At 34.3% G+C, this 20447-nt stretch overlaps 3 protein-coding genes across 3 annotated transcripts; all 3 read left to right on the top strand.

Moving 5' to 3' along the window:
* Positions 1-1068: 1068 nt before the first annotated feature.
* On the top strand, positions 1069-5427 carry LOC117912850 (NADH dehydrogenase [ubiquinone] iron-sulfur protein 7, mitochondrial). The gene is made up of 2 exons (XM_034827601.1): positions 1069-1555; positions 4898-5427. The coding sequence occupies exons 1-2, from the start codon at positions 1161-1163 to the stop codon at positions 5130-5132; spliced, it is 630 nt and encodes a 209-aa protein (XP_034683492.1). The 5' UTR covers positions 1069-1160; the 3' UTR covers positions 5133-5427.
* A 3661-nt stretch (positions 5428-9088) lies between these two features.
* LOC117912847 (far upstream element-binding protein 2) lies at positions 9089-15514 on the top strand. The gene is made up of 6 exons (XM_034827597.1): positions 9089-9514; positions 9880-10163; positions 10482-10571; positions 10653-10724; positions 10912-11028; positions 14026-15514. Exons 1-6 carry the CDS (start codon positions 9175-9177, stop codon positions 15193-15195), a joined length of 2073 nt encoding a protein of 690 aa, XP_034683488.1. The 5' UTR covers positions 9089-9174; the 3' UTR covers positions 15196-15514.
* An 884-nt stretch (positions 15515-16398) lies between these two features.
* Positions 16399-20120, top strand: LOC117912851. Its single transcript, XM_034827602.1, has 3 exons — positions 16399-16504; positions 17429-17620; positions 19506-20120. Exons 2-3 carry the CDS (start codon positions 17439-17441, stop codon positions 19690-19692), a joined length of 369 nt encoding a protein of 122 aa, XP_034683493.1. The 5' UTR covers positions 16399-16504; positions 17429-17438; the 3' UTR covers positions 19693-20120.
* Positions 20121-20447: the final 327 nt, after the last annotated feature.

Here is a 20447-nt window from a genome sequence, read left to right as displayed (position 1 = left end):
GTATTCCAAGTCACAGCATAAGAGGTGGCCAAAATTTAGCCTAAGGGTGTTTGGAAATATACATTCCAACCATATCTAATCTCATAGGTGCAGACATGATGTTTTTTGTGTTCATTTCGCTTTCACTTTTTTCAAAATTTTCCACTTTTAAAACACGTTTAATTATTCAGACTTTTAACCTTTTTACAACATATTTTTATCAAAATTTACATAAATTATTCCCACCCTAAAAATATATGCATTTGATACAAACATAATATTAGTGTATATTAAAAAATGTATAAGAATAATTAAGATTAACTTTTAATTTATCTCAAATACTTTTTTGTTAGCAAACAATTTGTGGAAAAATGATTTTAAAAAAATTTATTAAGTATTAGTGTTTTAAGATCTATAGAGTGGTGGGGAAGCTTCCATATGAACCTTTTTTTTTCATAATATAATATTTTTTATATTATAATATAATAGATTTTATTTTTAATATATATTAAAAGTTTGGTACGATTTTTGCTATATTTTATATATATATTTTTTTAAGTGGAAAACAATTGGAACTTCTATATAAAATATAATAAATTTTATATAAATTTTTTTTTGTATTTACTCTATTTTTAAAAAATTATTTATTGAATTGTTAAAATTGAGGTAATAATTTTTTTATTTCTTAAATTTTAAAATATTTTTTTTAAAATTATTATGTTTTTAAACTAAGTCTTGAATGAATTCTAAAGTTTTATTTAAAAGTTATTATCATTTTTATATTTAAAACACATGAAATATATTCTAAAAATAATTTTATTTTTTAAAACAAAAAATTGTTAATTATTTATTTTTTTTCCCTCAAATTTTGTGATTGACATCCCAATAAAAAACATATTATAACTTTTTTTTTTAATAATTTTCTTTTTTATTCATCTTCAATTATTTTAAAAAGTAAACACAATTAGTGAGCCCATATTACATTTCACTACTAATAAGATATACAAATTCACCTAATTAGGAATGAAAATGGAACGAATTTTGCACTGAACCATAACGAAATGTAGAGAAGAAACCGCAGAGAACGGAAGTCATACCTGTCTTGTGGCCTCCACGGAGCCTCAAAATAAACCCTCCCTTCTTTCTCGAGGAGCTTCTCTACTGCTCTCTGTCTCTGAAAAATGGCGCTTCTGACGAGGACCTCACGCCTGGCCTTGACCTCGCCGCAGAGAATCGCGGCGCTGCACACGACGCTTCCATCCTTATCGTCGGATTCGGCGGCGCCGGCGCCGTATTCTCGCGCTCCACCGCCGTCGTCGACCTCTCCTGCCGGCCTCTCCAAGGCCGCGGAGTTCGTGATCTCCAAGGTCGACGATCTGTTGAACTGGGCTCGTCGCGGATCCATCTGGCCCATGACCTTCGGCCTCGCCTGCTGCGCTGTGGAGATGATGCACACCGGCGCTGCTCGCTACGATCTCGACCGATTCGGTATTATTTTCAGGCCCAGCCCTAGGCAGTCCGATTGTATGATCGTGGCCGGTACTCTCACCAACAAGATGGCTCCAGCGCTTCGCAAGTGCGTTTTTTTAACCTCTTATTTTCTGTGTTCTGTTTGGTCTCTGAGAAAATGGTGGAAAATGGAAAATTTTGAGATTTTTTTGGTCTTATGTAGAAGATTTTTTTGTTTGTTTTGCTTTTTATCTCCTAATTGTTTGTGTTTGTTTGCTTTTAGAGTTTCAACGTTGATTTAGGGCATTTTTAGATGTTGAGAATGTGGTTGTTATGGAAATTGGTGTCATCACTACCACTTCCGCCATTGGTGGTGTGGATCATTCGTGTGCATCTGTTATGTAGAGTCAACCAATGAGATAGAGAGTGAAGTAGTCCTTGGATGGGTATTCTATAGCCTGGGGAACAGTTGCGGCACCTTGCTTACACCCGCGAATAGAATCAGACATAGAAACAGTGGAAGTGCCCTTGAATATTTACTTGTGAGGCCTCAGAAGAAGTACATGATAGATGTGGTTGTTGGTTGTGAGGTTATGGAATTAAAACCAGAGAATGAAAATAAGGAAAAATAGCCTGAGTTTGGAGAAACATAAGAAAAAGTATTCCCCGTTTTTCTGCTGAAAATTCTAAATAAAAGAGGAGGAGGTGTAGGGGCACTCTTTTAACTTTAAACACTTAAATCCTTTTATAGGCAATTTTTTATTTTTGTGATCGAAGTCCCAAGGGCCAGAGGCAAGAGGATAGGGTCCAATTATTTTCTTTGAAGACTTGGGGCCTTGGTAGAAAAAGGGAGCTAAATTTTTTATTATTTTTGAACAAAAGATAATTGTAAATTTAGGGAAACAAAAGTAAGAGTTGCAAATAAGGAATGTTCTAAAAAGGTTTGCCAGTTTCTGAATAAATAAAAAAATGTCATGGAAGGAAGAACCATTAGTTTACAGTTATACATCCTACTTAAAGCATAGGTGCTTGATGTTGGAAATGTTTTCAGTCCATCCCTTTCTATAGTCTCAGAAACAGGACTTGCATTGGTTAATAACTTTCTTTTAAAGTGAAAGATGGAGGACTGGTGTTCAAAGGTTGGCTATCTCGGACATGATGATGAAGCTTGAAATAAGTGTGGATGGAACAATTTCCTAAATCATAACAAGATTCTGGACATCTTAGGTGTGGAGACCATACTAAGAGGAAATGGTATTGTTGATAAGCTTCTTATCAGCTGACCTAAGAGTGCTTGGAGTTTCTAAGGAGTTGTTTTAGAAGCTGGGTTTGCACCATTCTTTGTTATATGGACTTTGACTCTGAGTGTGGTTCTCATCAGCTGCACGGATTTGATGCAGCTACTAAGCAGTTTAAGACCTATCAACTTTGGCTTAGGGGAATATTTTTTTTTTTTTTTTTTGTTCAGAAACTTGTATGGTTCATTTCTAGTTTAGTCTTAGTATGAAGAGGATATTTTGAAGGGCTCTTTTCGTTTGCACCTGATTACCATCTAGATTACATCTCTGCTATTATTTTTTTGTTAATCTTGTTGCTTCAGTTGTGGTATATATTTTTTGAAGTGTTTATGTTGGTGGATAAGCAGCAAATCTAGAAATGGTGTGCAGCTGAAAATTTTTTGGTTGGCTCAAATTAATGATGTGATTTGCCATTTCTTTTCTCCTTTTAAAGTATTTAATCTGGAAAAGTTGTATTTTTGTCAAATCAGATCCTATCATGACATGCAAGTTGGTAAAATATATAGCTTTAATTAGCCAAAAGCAAACCTGGTGAATCTGCTTGAGATCTTGGGACTTCACACATGAGACCCGCAGGCATATTATTCCAACCATTATAGAACTGATTTGTAGTTATTCTAAACGGCAAAAACAGTAGATACCAAACTTAGAACTAACAGTAAAGATTGCCACACCTGGTGTGTTGAGCAAGACAGAAAACCTAAAATGGCAATCCAGACAAGATATCTGCAAGGAACTATTATATAGTTTATATATGATTCTTATTTGCCTAAAAAAATCCCCAACTCCAGGATGAAGCATTGTCTTGAACATAATTGAGGTTCATGAGATCTTGTGTCAACAGGGGTCTCTTGGAGAAAGCAAAGTCTTAAGTTTCAAATATGCAGCTTCCTTCCTCCACCCCTTCCTCCTCCTCACTCTATCACTCGCACAAACATAAAGAGCTGACTCTCTCACTCTCTAATCCTATAATATCACAATCCTGTCATACATACATTTCATTTCTCTCTCACACTTGGCATGAAACATAGACAGCTGCAGAAAGACATCTGGTGGGATAAGTTCATGACAAGGTAATGTTATGGCATTTAATCATCCAGCCTAAACAACTTTTCTTCCCATAATTCCCTGCCATTGCTCTCCTCTACTAACTGGAGGATCTAATCACTACCACCTGTAATAATACTTTCTGATTCAGAGTCTCAACCAACCTAGAAACTGTCACCCAGAACTAATGCAGAGTATTGATAGCAACAAGAAACTTTAGGGCCTGTTTGGAAGTGTTTTTGAAAACAGTTTTTAAGAATGGTCATACCCACCTCCATTGCCCCAACCGTGTGAAGTTCAGATCCCAGCGCTGGCACCTTCTTCCATGGCCAACATTGCCGCTGTCTATTCTCTCATTTGGAGATGGAAAAGGGAAAAAAAATTTGAGAACATAGATTCGAGGGTTTATGGGTTTGTTCTCTGTGCGTGGATTTGGGATTTGGTTCAATTTGTTGTATGATAGGGTTTGTGGGTCTGTTCTTTGACTGTGTGTTTTAGTGTTCTTTGTGGGGTTTTCTTGTGTGTGTGTTTTTTTTGTTTAGTTTACAGTATAGAAAACAAGGAAAACAACTTCAGATTGTTCTCCAAAAACATCAATTTGAGAACATGGAGAACAACTTTAAAAACACGGAGAACAATTGCCAAATGTGTTTTTGAGTGTGTTCTGTTCTCAAGAACAGAAAACAGTCTTTGGAAACACCTTCCAAACGGGACCTTAGTTTCATTTTAGCAGGCCCATCTAAGAAAAGCAGCATCCTTGCCTCACAACTGGCAAAGATGCCACCAAGGATTTAATGGCTACATGGTAAAAACCCAAAATCACATTTATCAAGTTGTTGAACCTCCACTATCACAGCAAGGGGTCCAGTGGTATTCCCCAGCTCCTTGATAATTGCTAGTGGAGATGAAAGGGGAAAATAGAGTAAGAGCAAAGAGCAACTATTTTGCAAGGAATGATATTCTGGTTGGATTTCAATAAACAAATTTTAAACTACTTGCAATTGAATCAACTATGATATGCAAGGGAACATAGTTTACATCTTGAATCCATTCCAGGATTATTCGTTCCATATTGTTCGGTAATAGAGACTGGTACTTTACCAACATACTGAAATTTATTGCAGGGTGTATGACCAAATGCCTGAGCCTAGGTGGGTCGTCTCCATGGGAAGCTGTGCAAATGGGGGTGGATACTACCACTACTCCTACTCTGTTGTTAGGGGTTGTGACAGGATTGTCCCTGTTGACATCTATGTTCCAGGTTGCCCTCCAACCGCCGAAGCCCTACTCTATGGACTTCTTCAGCTGCAGAAGAAGATCAACAGGCGCAAAGATTTCCTTCACTGGTGGACCCAATGAGGACCTCCAACCTATTTCTGGTTAGCTCCTGAGCACACTTGCATTAAAATAATAAAATACAACTTTGGTAGCTTCCCCCTGGTTAAATGCCTTATGTAAAGGGAGAAATTGCATGGACTTGTTCTTTCTTATCATAGACCCGACATGCTTTGCCTGTATTTCATGAACAAGCTTTTGTCCTTGGGAAAATGTTTGAAACTGTGATGCACTCTCTTATCTACTCTGTAATTGTTGAAAGCTGCCTGCGGCCTTTGAATTTGTGACTAAATAACAATGTTTTGTCTGAATTTGAGAAGAGCCTTGTGGTGTATCTTTGTTCTGTTAGGTCGGGAACCATCCCAGAGAAAAAAAGTTTTGATGTCTGGGGTTTTAAATAAAATGTTGTTCTTGAAAATAATTTAAAACTTTTTTTAAAAAAATAAAATATTGTTCTTGTAAATAATTTAAAACTATTTTTAATAATCATTTTTAGATATTATTTTTTGGAAAATGCTATCAAATATGCCCTAAGCTTCTATGAGGCTGAAGGTGGATGGGGGTGATACTGCGTTGTTCCTCTATTATTGCTTTGGTAGCATGGTTGCTTCCCCTCAATTCTTTAAAGAAAAATTCTAAGGGCGCCAAATATGGAACTCAAAATATAATGCTTGATGGGATTTTTTTATTTTAAAAATACTAATGAAAATATTTGTTTTATATTTCTCTTTTTTGTTCTATGATTTTTCTCAGACTCCATTTTTCTCCTTGTGTTTTGGTTAGAGTTGGATGCGGTTTCACATGAACTTCGATAATGTTGAATAAAAAGCTATCACGGATTAAATCTCTAGATTTTAGTATTGTTGTTGGAATTTTTCTAAAATTTGTAGATTTTTAGTAGGTTCTTTATCGAAAACTTTAATCACACCCAATTGATTTAAGAATTGGGGTTTCAACCTTAGTACCTTCATGAATGAAACTTAATTATATTTATATTCATATAAACATTTTAACTAAATGCATAATCTTAATCATTTTTTTTATAGATGAAATTAAACTTAAATTTTATTTATGTTAAGTTTATGAACCGACAATATCTTGAATAATAACAAAAAGAATAGTGATTTATCATGTGTTTCCCTCAACTTTTTTTTTTATTTTTTATTATTTATTTAGTTTTTTTTTTTTTTTAATTGTTACAATACTGTTGAGAACATGATTTATGTGATAAAGTATCATAAAATGAAAGGAAATTTTCCTATAACATAATCAATTGCAAAAAAAAGGTTTTGGTATCGAAAGATTGAAGAGGTAATGGCATTTGGTAATACTTAATACTTATTATTTAATGACTTTAAGTTAATTTTAAATTAAATTATACTTAAGTTATTGATTTAAAATTTATTATTTAATTTATCCTTGAAGTATTAAAATTAGCTTAAAACTTTTTCTAAATCATCAAATTGATATATTTATCTTTATAAATTATAATTAGGACAAAGAAGACCAAGTAATTGTGGAAATTGTGGAATAACAAGTGAGATCATGGATGTAATTAGAATAAATAAAGGTAAAAAGGTAAAATGAATACATAGACTTAAAAATAATTTAGCTGTTTTTACTTTTTACTTAAAGTTGTTTTTTACCTTAAGTCATATTATTAAATTATCTTACTAAACATACTTAATTTACTTGATGATTTAAATTATTATTATTATTTTTGATAAATATGATTTAAATTAAATTATTAAGTTACTTTATATTATTAAGTTGGTTTAATAAACACCCGTTAAAGTGATACTTGTTTTTGTAACTCAATGTTGAATGCAGTTTGTTTTTAAACCTCAGATGATCTATTTTTAATTCTTTTTATTTATGGCTTTTTTTTTTAATTGAATAGGAAAAATTATAATACTTGGCTTTTCGTTGAATGCTAAAAATAATTTTTTGAAACAATTAAAACACAATCTTAACATGACTTTCATCTTATTAATACTTAATACTTAGTATAAATAAAACAACAATAAAAAAACACAAACAATTTAATACTCAATACTATTAAATTATATTTTGAGATAAATTAAGCTTTATTTGGATTTAAGTAAAAAAAAAAAAAGTGTGACCCATGTTGTAAAATTAATAGGACAAATGTTTTTGAATAAATTTATATAAACACTTGATATTGTATGTATACAACTGATAAATATGAAATATACGTGTATTAAAAAAGTTATTAATTAATTTTTTCATAATATGGAAGGTACAATTTCAGATATTTCAACCTCCATGATTAGAAAAAAAAAAATTGATGATATTATAAAATCAAAATCTGAATTATAGCAAATTAAGAATTTCAATGATTTAAATAAATAAATAAATCTCATATTTCTTTCTTAACTTTTGGTCCATGAAAATATATCAAATTTATATAGTTTCAGGCCAAAAAAAAATTATATCTTTATGTATTTTCACATATATATTTTAATCAAAATTGTATAAAAAAGTTGTACTAGAATTCCATAATATTAACTAACAATAATTAAACAATAAAAATAATCAAATAATTGGTTAAAGTATTTCTTTTTTGTTTTCATAACTCATGATTATGACTACACAACTTCTAATCATACATAATGATACAATATTTTCATATTGCTTTTGACTTTTTCATAACTTTTAAGTTATGAATGATAATAAGTGCATGGTTTTTGCCTATATATAATAACACAATATTTTTATAAAACCTCTAATTTTTTTCATAATTTTTAGTTACGAATAATAAGTATACAACTTATTGCATAACTTATAGTTATATGAATTTCACAAAGTCATACAAAAATCGTTAATTAATAAATTTGTTCTTTATAATTTATGGCTATTAAAAAATGCATATTAACAATTTTTAACATTGCTTTTGCCAGCATAAAAATGTTAATTTTTTCATATTCATAATAACAATTACATAACTTCTTGTTATGCATATATATATATATATATATACATTATTTTATAATAAAATATTTTTTATATAGTTTATTCTTTATATGAATTTTAAAATTTATTTACTATTTTTTTCTATGACTTCATGCTATGAATAATTAAAATTGAGTAATGTTATAAAAAAAAAATAAAACAATTGATCAATTATAATAATTACCTAAAAATAAAAATTATATTGTGATGTACCTTTCACAAAATGTGATACATAAGTATTTAAAGTTGGCAATAAGTCTTTCATATGATACTTGAATCACGAGGTAGTCCATAGAAAGTCATATTTTACTATAGAGAATAACAAGAAAGGGATTTGAAAGAGAAACCTTATTGAGCTTAGAATCATGTTATAGAAAAGGGCAGGTAAAAGTCAATAACAAGAAAGGGAATTGAAAATGAAACTTTCTTAACTTAGGATCGTGTTATAGAAAATAGCAGATTGTGCTGATAACGTATTGTGAAATATAAGAATTGAAAGAAGAAAAGAGAACAAACATAATGTTAAGATAAGAGAAAATCGGGAATGTTAAAAGAAAAAATGGAATTGTTATTTCATTAGTAGATAATATTTTATTTTATAAAGAATTACGAAGAAATTTACATCAATATAAATATAAATGATCATCCATATGTTTTCATAATGTGACAAATTTTCATATTTTATAAGATTTGATTAAAATTGTATAATATATTTTATAAATAGTGTGATAAGAATTCATTTGATAGCTTGAGGCTGGAGAAGATAACTTATGAGTGATTTGAAAATAGACAGTTTGGATTTTTTGCAATTTTTTGTGGTTGAAAACCAAACAGGCCCTTGGATGCTAAGTATTCTCTCGCACCCCTTCCGAAAACGACGTCGCTTAAGTTGCTCCGTTTGAGATCCTTAGCGTCTATCAAACCCTAGACCATAAGTCCCAAACACAAACCCCAAAAATCCTTATAGACATTGCGATTGAGTATATAAACCCTCTCCCAATCCTCACTCCTCACCCAATTCCCTCTCTCCGTCTTCTAGGGTTTCGAAACCCTACCCACTCTCTCTCTCTCTCACTCTCTCTCTACATCATCAATGGCTGAAGAAGTACAGTACTCGTCTGGTACGGACGCTACCAACAAGCGTAAGTACGAGGACCAAACGACGCCGTCTCAGCCATCCACTCGCCGCCCCACCGGCTTCTCGGCTCCGATCTCCACTCCCTCTCCAGACTCCTCTCACGCCCCGCCCTCATACAACAGTGTTCCGCCTCCCGCAGATGAGATCCAGCTCGCCAAGCAGCGCGCGCAGGAGATCGCTGCTCGCCTTTTCAGCAACGCCAGCAACACCGAAGCTAAGCGCCCTCGCGTCGAGAATGGTGCCGGTGCTGGTGGGTTTGATTCCGGTGATAAGGGGTTCAGCTCTGTTCCTTCTGGTTAGTCTTCTCGAGTTCTCTCTGATTTTTGAGTTTCTAGGGTTTCTTTTTAGTTGCGAATTTGATTGACGGATTTTTACGTGGATTGATCTTGACTGTTTTTGTATTTTTTTGGGGTTGTATTTGAAGGGTTTTTATCGATACGGAGATTTATAATATTTTTTTCATAATTCTTTCTGGGTTTTCTTCGTGGTTACTATGATTTTATTTTGGCGACGTCGGAGATTTAATTGCTTATTTATTTGATTTTTTTTTCAATTAATAGGTTTTTCCCCCTTGAATTTATGAGTTTCTTTTAAACATTCTTTCTAGGGTTCTGTTCTTTAAGTTTTCTTTGTTGGTAACTGTGGTTTTATTGAATGCAGATGTTGGACAGAAGCCTATGATTTCGACTCCTTCGGCAATTCCAGTTTCTTATGGTTACCAGGGTACGAGCAAAAAGATTGATATACCGAATGGGAGGGTTGGTGTTATTATTGGGAAAGGTGGAGAGACTATCAAGTATCTTCAGCTTCAGTCTGGAGCTAAGATTCAGGTCACTAGGGATATGGATGCGGATCCTAATTCCCCAACCCGGTTGGTGGAGCTCATGGGTACTCCGGACCAAATTGCAAAGGCAGAGCAATTGATTAACGATGTTCTTTCTGAGGTAGTTTTCTGTTTGTCTTCTCTAATGTACATGTTAATATCCATTAGTTCTCTGTCCTCATGAACAGAATTTTGGATACATGAGCTTCTGAGCATTAACCGATTTTGATATTGATGTAATCATTCAATTTTGGAATACTCTCCTTGAATGGTATATGTTCAGAGTTTGTCCATCTTGACTGAGCCTCATCAATCAAGATGAAGGGTGATAATGTATGGTGCCCATGTATTCAGATGCATAACATTTGTTTTTGGCTCTGTCTTCTCCCTAAAGTTATATTTATTTATGCATACTACTTTTGCTTAATGTATGCTCCAGGCTGAAGCAGGGGGGTCTGGCATAGTTTCTCGAAGGTTAACTGGTCAGGCTGGGTCTGAACAATTTGTGATGAAAGTACCAAATAACAAGGTATATAGAAAGTTTTATATTTTGTCATAGTTCATACTTACTGTTGGGCTTAGATAGTATCTGATGTACACCTGTTTTCAGGTTGGTCTGATAATTGGTAAAGGCGGTGAGACCATTAAAAATATGCAAGCCAGGACAGGAGCTCGTATTCAGGTGTGTTCTGAATTTTATTCTCTGATCTAGACTTGGTGCCTTTGGCCTGTGTTTTGCTTTTATTTGTTATATGGCATGGGGTTACTAGAAAATTTATGTTTAATTCTCCTTCATGTGATATTAACGTTTTCTTCTTTGTGTTCTTCAGTTATGGTTTTGTGACAATGACCTGTTTCATCTTCTTTAGGTGATACCTTTGCATCTCCCCCCTGGTGATACATCAATGGAGAGAACTGTACAAATAGATGGCACCAGTGAACAGATTGAGTCTGCTAAACAGTTGGTCAATGAAGTCATCAGTGAGGTATATATGTTGGTTATTATTGAGTTGCAGATTTGGCCTAGCTCAACTTTATTTTAGATCTTTCCCTAAACTTAGTCATTTTTTATTCATAAGATAATAATAAAATAGAATACTGTTCTTAAATGCATTTTCAGATTTAGTTATTGTTATATTTCACACTCTCCATGGTTCATGCCTGCTCCATGATGGTTTGGAAGATATGATTTTGCATTATATAAACATGTATGTGTATTTTGTTTTCCCTTTTTCATTTTATAAGGTACATTCTCTTCCTTTTGTTGCACTTTCTCATTTTAGTATATTTCCTTTTTCTATCTCCTACTGTAGATACAATGAGAATGTGGAAGGTAGCAGTGGGTCATTTAAACTTTTATTATTTTTCGTTCAGTTGAATTGAGTTCTTTGTTAATTGATCGGATATTAGGTTTTAATGCTAATCTGTTCCATGGATTTGTATGCCCTTGTCATCAATTTTGCATTTGAAATTATGCTCTAGCAAATGATTCTCCCCTTTTTCTTTCCTTTGTGTCAGGGAAAATGAACAAGATTCCTAGTCTGCTAATGAATTCCCATTTTTCTTACAGGCTTTCTCTTTTGTTACTTGAGTTATTGTAGTGAATCTGATTAAGACTGTTGTTTCTGAATTTCTATTTCCTTGAAAGTGGTTATTGGTGATTCTTATGAATCCATTAGTTGTATCTATATCGTCATCAGTTACTTTGCTTCCATTATTTGGATTGTTAAGTTCCCAAAGATTGCAGATAATTTTTCCTGCCGATCCTGCTGAAGGTACAACCTGGCTAGTTGAGAATTATATTCTATGTGTTGAAATGACATATGGAGAGAGGTGGGCTCCTGCAGTACATCATTATTTGAGAGAGATTTCTTGACCTCTGTATCAAATCTTACGCATGTTTCTAGTTGCAAGATAGGACCTGAAAGTGGCCTGGTAATTTGCATTGCAAAATATCCACCTAGATCTCTTATAGATGAAATTATGACTGTATACATAGGACATGAATCTGCAGGATCATTTGACTTGTCTACTGCATAGATATATTGTTTATCTGCCATATATCTTCTGTATATATCAACTGAGCTGGATAAGGGATATATGAGTTGATGGTTGGTCAGAAGCGAAATCCTTTAGTTTGAATTGTCAAGCTTTTATGAAGGTTGATTATTTGTATCTGAGTTGTGCTCTAAGGCTATTCTGATTTGTTGGATATTAAGTTTCGTGAGGTAGGTTATATACTTGTTTTCCATTGAGGTTATTAAGGCCATACTGAAGCTTTTCCTTAATTCCTAAGATTTATCTCAATCTGGTATTGCAATGGTTCTTAGATGAATATCCAAAAGTGAATAATATTTGGGATTATATCATGTTCTAGCCTCAAATGTTCCTATTGATTGTGTATCATATAACTGATATTGTTATTGGGAACTATTGTAGGGTTAGTGTGTATTGGATTATTGGTGACACCAACATGGAATTCTTGTGTTGGTGTTCCCTCAGCATTGCTCTGGTATGGTTCTTAAATCCCATCTTCTGATAATTGGTAATGACATTGTCGAAAGGAGTTGTAAGGTTTACTGTTGTTCTGGTGATACAAAGGACGCCATACTATTTCAGGATCGGATCAAGGGCCTTTTAAGATAATCCTCTTTTTAGTCTCTTATAAGAACATACCATATATTTATTTTCTAAGCTATTGCTTAACCTTGGTAATTGTTATAAAATAGAAGTCTCATTTATTTTCCTTTTTTCATGGGCTGCTTTGAGATTGAATTGCCAATGTCGTTACTCTCTCCTATTCTTCTTGTTTTGGTATAACCTGAAGAATTTTTTGCAAATCTTATCTTTAAAATCTTTCTTCATGCCTCTAATGTATCATTTACTGATTATATTTTGTTTATCAAGATAAGCCTCCTTGAAATTTTGGTCTTGGTGCTTTGCCCTCATATCTGTTTCGTCGTTTCTTCTCTCTTTGAAATCGAAGTTCTTTATAGTTTGCCTTGAGTTTCAATTTATTTATATATCTTTTTTTAGTTGTTGAGTACTCTTTGAAGTGGGATTAACTGTTGTAATTAAACTAATGTTCAACATGTGCCTCAACATCATCTGAAAAGTTTCCTATGCGTTGTTGTGTTCCTAGATTGGTTCCTTTAGGCTTCAGCCATTATTTATTTTGGCAGAGTACATGCAATGTCTGATTAAAAAAGAGTACATGTCAGCACATGGTGTGCATGATATTTAGTTTAAGTGATTTTCACAGGGTGTAAATTTAGGGAGAAACTGGTTTGATTTATTTTTTAAGTTAGTCTGTAAATGTATTTCCCTTAGATTTAGGTAAATTTTCTTGTACTTATTTGTGCTCTTGAATGTTCCAAGTTAGATTGTTTTATTTCTGAAAAAAAAAAAATATGTTCACATTCCAATTAAAAGCAAATGTCACTCATTTGATACATATCAGGTGATCTGAGCCTAATTATATTTTAGGATACTATTATTCATTATGCTGGTTGCCTTTATTCTTAGCTTGATGCTTCTGTTAATGCATCAACTGGATGTTTGGCTAGATATAACTTGTCATACAACACTTGAGTATTAGACTTGTTGCCTTATAGTGGCCATGGACTTCGGATATTTTTCTTTACATTTATTAAAGAACTTGTATAGTTTTGCGGTTCTTTTCGTACCCATTCACTTCATATAGGGAGAGGATGGGCTTCTGCTGGAGTAACTCAGTAATTCCACCAACCAGTACGGTATGTAGGTGTCTGAACCCCTCTCAATATGAATATACAATGCATCAATCCTTGTATATATGGAATAGTCTTTTATTGTTTATGAGCTGCTTTTGTGTTGAACTTTGTGCACACCTTTTTTTCTAGTTGAATATATCGATATGCATATCCTGCTTTTCTCTTTGCTTGTGCATTCAGCCATCCAACAAAAGGTTACCTTGGTTCATATGAGGAAACAATTTTGTGCAGAATCGTATCAGAAATCCAGCAATGGCTGGAGGATATCCTCAGCAAGGCTACCAAGCCCGACCTCCATCGGGCTGGGGTGCCCCTCCTGGTGCTCCTCCAATGCAGCAACCTGGTTATAGCTATGCGCAGCCTGGATCCTATCCTGGTCCTTCACCCCAGTATAACATGTCTCAGCCAGCGTATGCCGGCTATTCTCAACCTAATGCCACTGGTTGGGACCAGACGGCTGCCCCACCAAGTCAGCAGACAACTCCAGGAAGTGGCTATGATTACTATGGCCAACAGCAGACTCAACAGCAGCAGCAAGCCCATGGTGGTCCTTCTGGTCCAGCTGATAACTCTGGTTACAATTACAATCAACCACCAGCTTCTGGATATAATCAACAGGGGCAAGGTTATCCTCAGGATGGCTATGGTGGTGGGTATCACGCACCTGCTCCTCAACCTGGCTATGGTCAGCCTCAGCCAATTCCAGGATATGATCAGCAGCAAGGTTATAATTCTGCAACTGGTTATGGTAATGTGGCCAACCCAACACAAGAGGGGCACACTACCTCCTATGGAGCTCAAGGGGAGACTGGTCAAGCACCACCTTCTGTCCAGCCCTCTGCAATTGGTCAGCAAGGATACAACACTCAGCAGCCTAGTCCAAGCCCTGCAAGTTATCCGCCTCAAGGATCTAATCAGCCAGCGTATGGGATGCCCCCAACTTCCCAAACTAGTTTTGGGAGTCAAGCACCAGCCCAGTCTGGCTATACCACCAACTATGGACCACCACAGGCTCAGAAGGCACCAGCCAATCCACCAGTTTATGGACAAACCCAACAGTCCCCCAGTGCCCAGGGAGGCTATGCCCAGCCTGCTCCTGTGCAGCCTGGTTATCCCCATTCTCAGCAGCCGCCTGCTCAGTCTGGGTATGCTCAAACCGATTCCAGTACCCAGCGAGCCGCACCGTCCAGTTATGGAACAGCAGCTGGTCAGCCAGGGTATGGAGGACCTTCAGCTTACAGTGCACCAACAGTGACTCAGGCAGGTTATGGGCAGCAGCCCCCATACAGTGGCTCATATGGTGGCGGTTATTCACAGCCTCCAATGTATGCTGCGGATGCAACTCCAACTTCTCAGCCTGCACAACAGAGTGGGGTTGCCAAAACATCGCCCCAGAGCTGAGAGAGAATGGACTGTGGTGGGTGGTAGGGCACATTTTGTTGCTGATGAATTTGTTACCCGTTAGTCTTTTAGGTTTTAGTATTTGTAGTATTTGAGAGAGCATTTTCAGATGCAGATACTTGAAAAGGTAAGGATTTTTGTTTCTAGTTGTTGATTTTGCGACTCTGGTTGTGTTTAGTCTTAAAAACTAGAACAACTTGTTTTGTGGCTCAGGCTGGTTGTATTTCATGAGCGCACACAAGCCTATATATGCTTTGTGCTGTTCATTTTTATTTGAACTTGCAGCATGGGATGACAGATGACAGGTTGGTTTTTTTTTCTTTGGCGATTTATCTTTTAATTATTCTTACAAAAAAACTTTCTAAATATTATTTCGGAGGAAATATATTATTTTTTAAAATAAAATTATTAAGAATTTTTACATGCAATTGATTAAGTTAGAAAGATTTGTTTTTCATATAAAAGTTTTAGTCTTCGAGATTTGTTATAACCTGTTTGAAGCCAGCTTACAAACATGTTTACGTGGTTTAAACTCAAAGCTTGAAATGGAAACTTAAGGTGTATTTAGTAACTGCGTTTTGAATTGAAATATTTTTTAATATTATTTTTATATTTCTAAAATAATTTATATATGTAATATTTAATTTTTAATTATTTTAAAACAAATTTTAAAAAAAATTTACAGAAAAAAAGAAAATTGTTTTTCGAAAGAGTTATTGAACAAGGTCTAAATTTTTCTTCTTCCTTCAATATCGTTTATCATAAGTTTCTTAGATATTTAAATAAGAATATATTTTATTAATCTTATCAGATTATATGAATTTGCATTAAAACAGTTGAAAATATATAACAAATAAATTGAAAAAGATAAAATGCATAAATGATAAAAATAAATAAATGTGAGAATTGACAAAATTTATTTTCTTCTGATTTATGATTTGTAGATTAACTAGTGATGTAAAATTAAATGAGTCAATATCAAGAAAAATTCTAGGTTTCAAAACACATACGCACACAAAATAAAAAACAAATTTATTTATTTAAAATTCAATCAATTCTACAATCACACTTTACACATAATTCCAACAAACACGGCCTTGACGACGTGTACCAAGGATCCAATAACATGGCAAAATTTTAGTGGTCACTTGTTCACACCGCAGAGAATTTACTGGAGGGAGCGGCCAAGGCTATAGAGAGATCTGTGAGCTTGAGAGCTGCCATAGACCCATAAAACCCTATCTGTCTCTCTCTTCCTCCCTCCCTCCCTCCCTCCCTCTCTCTCTCATCAACTACTGAGAAACTTCAGGTATTTAAATCTCATTCCTAAGATTTATAAGTACCGACTCGTTTGTCTATTTGTTGGTGGTTTGATTAGGGTTTGTGACTTGAGCTATAAGATTCTTGAAATGAAGGTCTGATATATTGTTTAGTAATGATCTAATGTGTTGGTTTGATGAATGTAATCCACAAATTTCGTGTACTGACTGTTTGTCGATAGTTTCAAATAATGTAATTCACTAATTTCGGGAACTGACTGTTTATCGATAGTTTCAAATAATGTAATCCACAATTTCGTGTACTGACTGTTTATCGATAGTTTCAAATCTTGGATTCATTGTTGTCCGCAGCTTGATGGCTGGAGAACTCATTGTTTATTTTTGGCATTATAGTGTTGTAACACTGATTTTTTTTTTTTTTTAAATGGATAATGGAGCTTCTGTTGTTGTTGTTGTTATATTATATAATTATTAGAAAATGCCCGAAAATGTGTTAGATTTGGTGTCAAATCTTCCTTCCTAACCCTAAAAGTTGGGTACCAAATTTTTTTGAGGCACCAAATCTTGTGGAGCCCCGTGTTAGTGTGGAAATGAAAATGTTATTTATGAGAAAAGTTCCTTTTTCAAAGAATTGAAACAATGATGAGTTTGTTTTTTGATCATTTTCAATTGTTAATGTGCACGTTTGAAGCATAAAAACAGTATTGTAACAATTTCTAAGAATGATTCTTTTTTTTTTCCAGTAAATATTTTTGAAAATGTGTTGCAAAACTTGTTTTCTATGTTTGGTTGTTTCTGTTTTCAAAACAAAGTCTTTAAATGAATGTCAAAATAAAACACTAACAATAAGTGCTTTCCCTCATTTTCTCCACAAAGCATATGAATGATTTCATATATATGGGAATTTTTTATGGTTACGATATCTGAAACAGTGAATGACTATGTCTTCTTAGGTGGGAATTCATGGCTTCCAAACTGGTTCAACTGCAATCCAAGGCTTCCCAGGCCTCACAGTTCGTGGCCAAGCATGGATGTGCCTACTACAAGCAGCTGATGGAGCAAAATAAGCAGTACATCCAGGAGCCGCCGACTGTGGAGAAATGCAATCTTTTGTCAAAACAATTGTTCTACACTCGTCTTGCCAGGTTAGTTTATCAAATTACTCCAACTATCTATATTTCAATTTTCTTGGTCATTCAATCAAACTTGCTGGGTTCATTATACTATTTTGCTTTCAGTTTTCCTTGATCTCTTATGGTTTGGGACTGTAATTTTGATGATTCTCAATTGTATTAAAAACCTAAGAATCTGTGCTTTGACAAGTGTTATGTTTGGCTATATATTTGATTCATTATACAGGTTCAAAATAGTTTGCAGAAAATATATCTTAGGGCTCATGATTAGAATGGACTTTACAATTTGATCTCTGCATATATTGGCAATATTGCCACAAATGTGCGCTGGCTGAATTGGACTGAATCTGACTCTTGGAGTTTTTTATTTTTTATTTTTGATAGGTAAAGCAAGTACAATTATACACAAAAAACAACACCCTCACTTCATTTACAGCCCAAGCTCTGAGAATTTATTTTTGTTCCAATTATACACAGGCTGACCCAAGTTCAGCTAGTTTGGCATCATATTGGCTACAAGTTTTGGAGAATGACTGAACTTTTTTTTTTTTTTTTTTTGTGTGTGGGTCTCCTTTTCTTAGGTGCCTTTGATATACTTTTTGTTGCCTATCTTTTATTTTATTTGTGGGTGGTGTGCTTGTGTGTATACTTTTGTTTGCTTATTATTATTTTTTATCTTTTATTTTATTTTTATGGGTCGGTAGTGTACTTGTATATTGTAGTATTCACACATCATATAGCTTGATTAGTCCAATTTGTACAAAGGTTTTCAACATCGAAGCCTTGGGTTAAAGTTGTTATGCGAGCTTGAACCAATCTGTTTCATATATCTCTGGGGAAACTGCTAAAAAAAGATTGCTAGAAGGAAGTAAAAAATCAATAGGAAAAAATATATGGTACTCGAGTAAAAACGTTCTATTATGCTACGTGGATGTTTTTAGATGGGATATTCAATTCAAGTCATCCAAATCTTGAGCACATCTTGATACACACAAGAGGCTGAATTTGGATTGGATGGTTTGGATTGAGATCAACCTTGATTGAGCTTGGATTGGTCTCTATACTTGACTGAGTTTGGGCTTGACAACTGTTACTCCTAAATACCATCTGTTTGTTAGAACTCTTGTTCAATCATCTTCATTTAATGGAGGCATTCTGTCATCTTGCTCATGCTAATGTCATATTTTGACTGACATTTTTTCTGCTTGTTGGATAGAGCTTTCTTGATGGTTCTAATTGTTCATTATGAAAAACATCTGGTGAAGAAGTGAATTACGTGTTTGTATTTCATGTTATTAATTCATACTCATTAGAATTATGTTCTGGATTCCTTTATGAGTGCTTTTAGATATGGTTAAACTGTTGATGACTCCATAGATCTTTCTTTTGCTGTAAAAAATATCAAAGAATACTCTCTATGTTTCATTATTTATACCCAATCATTCAACTGAAAAAAGATTTGCACTTTCTTTTGGATGCCTTTAGGCGTTGAAAGGAATAGTGCTTGTGGTCCATAATTTTGATGAGGATGCATCAGTTCTTTTCTGTTGTGTAATTTCTATTTCATTCCTCTCATTATTAGTGAACTTTGTGAATATTCTTGTATTTTATCCTTGTTGAAGCATGGATGTAGTTTTGTATGACAGAAGAAAACCTCAACCAAGAATATGATTGTTGAAAAAGAAGCCTGCTTTGTCATTCAATCTCTTGTGAAATCTGAGTGCTGTTGCCTTAAATGAATTCTGATTAAAAGTTATACACAACTCTAGATAATTTGGGCTAAGAAATTCCTACCGAAACAAAATGCACTGTTTCCTCGAGCAATTCAATGTGGACTCCTTTTCCTTTCTTGTTCATTCATCAATGATGAGCTTATCTAATTGACTTATTGGTACAGTATTCCTGGACGCTATGAGGCCTTTTGGAAGGAACTTGATTGTGTCAAGCAACTGTGGAAGAACAGGCAGGAGATGAAGGTCGAGGATGCAGGCATTGCTGCTTTGTTTGGGCTGGAGTGCTTTGCCTGGTTTTGTGCTGGTGAGATTGTAGGACGAGGATTTACATTCACTGGCTACTACGTCTAAGTATTGTATGAAGGATCACTTATGCGATCACACTGATCACTAAGTGCCGCATCAAGGAGAATCATCTTTGGATTTGACTCAATCTGATGATGCTCACCATTGGATATATTTTTTCAGTAACATGGTTTAGTTAATTTAGACCGTAATCCAACATGGAAATTTCCCCTTTTCATTTGTTTTTCCCCAAGAATTGTGATACTGATGAGTCAGAGGAACATCCTTTTTTTCTGAATAATTTGCCTGTCTGTTGATGCATTTTAAGCCAAATTTGGCTGAGGAAGGTGCCTGGTGTTGCAAGCATGTGATATCTGAACAATTCCAGATGGGGTATGATTCATGTAGAGGCTGAATGTGTTTGATACTACTACATATTTGCTTACCTAAATGGTATACACATTAATAATGTTTCTGGCTTTTTGCACACTAAATTTTTAGTAGCATCAGATGGACCAGCGTGATGCCATTTTGTGGTAATGTGGCTACTACACATTGCATATAATTTTGCCATTTGTTATGCAATCTCCATGAAGATCGAAATATTTCCAGAAGACTAGATTGGTTTTTTCTTTGCAACCTACAATAGGGTTTGGTTTGTTGCAGTTGAATCACTTGAAGCTCGATTAGGAGTGATTTTAAAAGGGTTGAAAGCGCTTTTCAATGCTCGAAGTGGAGAATCGCTTTGAAGTGATTCTATCACTTTTTTATTATGTAATATATTGCCAAAAATAATAGAAACCCTTTTTCTTTTCTTTTTT

The sequence above is a fragment of the Vitis riparia genome, chromosome 4 (assembly GCF_004353265.1).
Source record: "Vitis riparia cultivar Riparia Gloire de Montpellier isolate 1030 chromosome 4, EGFV_Vit.rip_1.0, whole genome shotgun sequence".
In the NCBI taxonomy this organism is placed as follows: Eukaryota; Viridiplantae; Streptophyta; class Magnoliopsida; order Vitales; family Vitaceae; genus Vitis; species Vitis riparia.
This window is presented reverse-complemented; position numbering and strand designations above follow the sequence as displayed.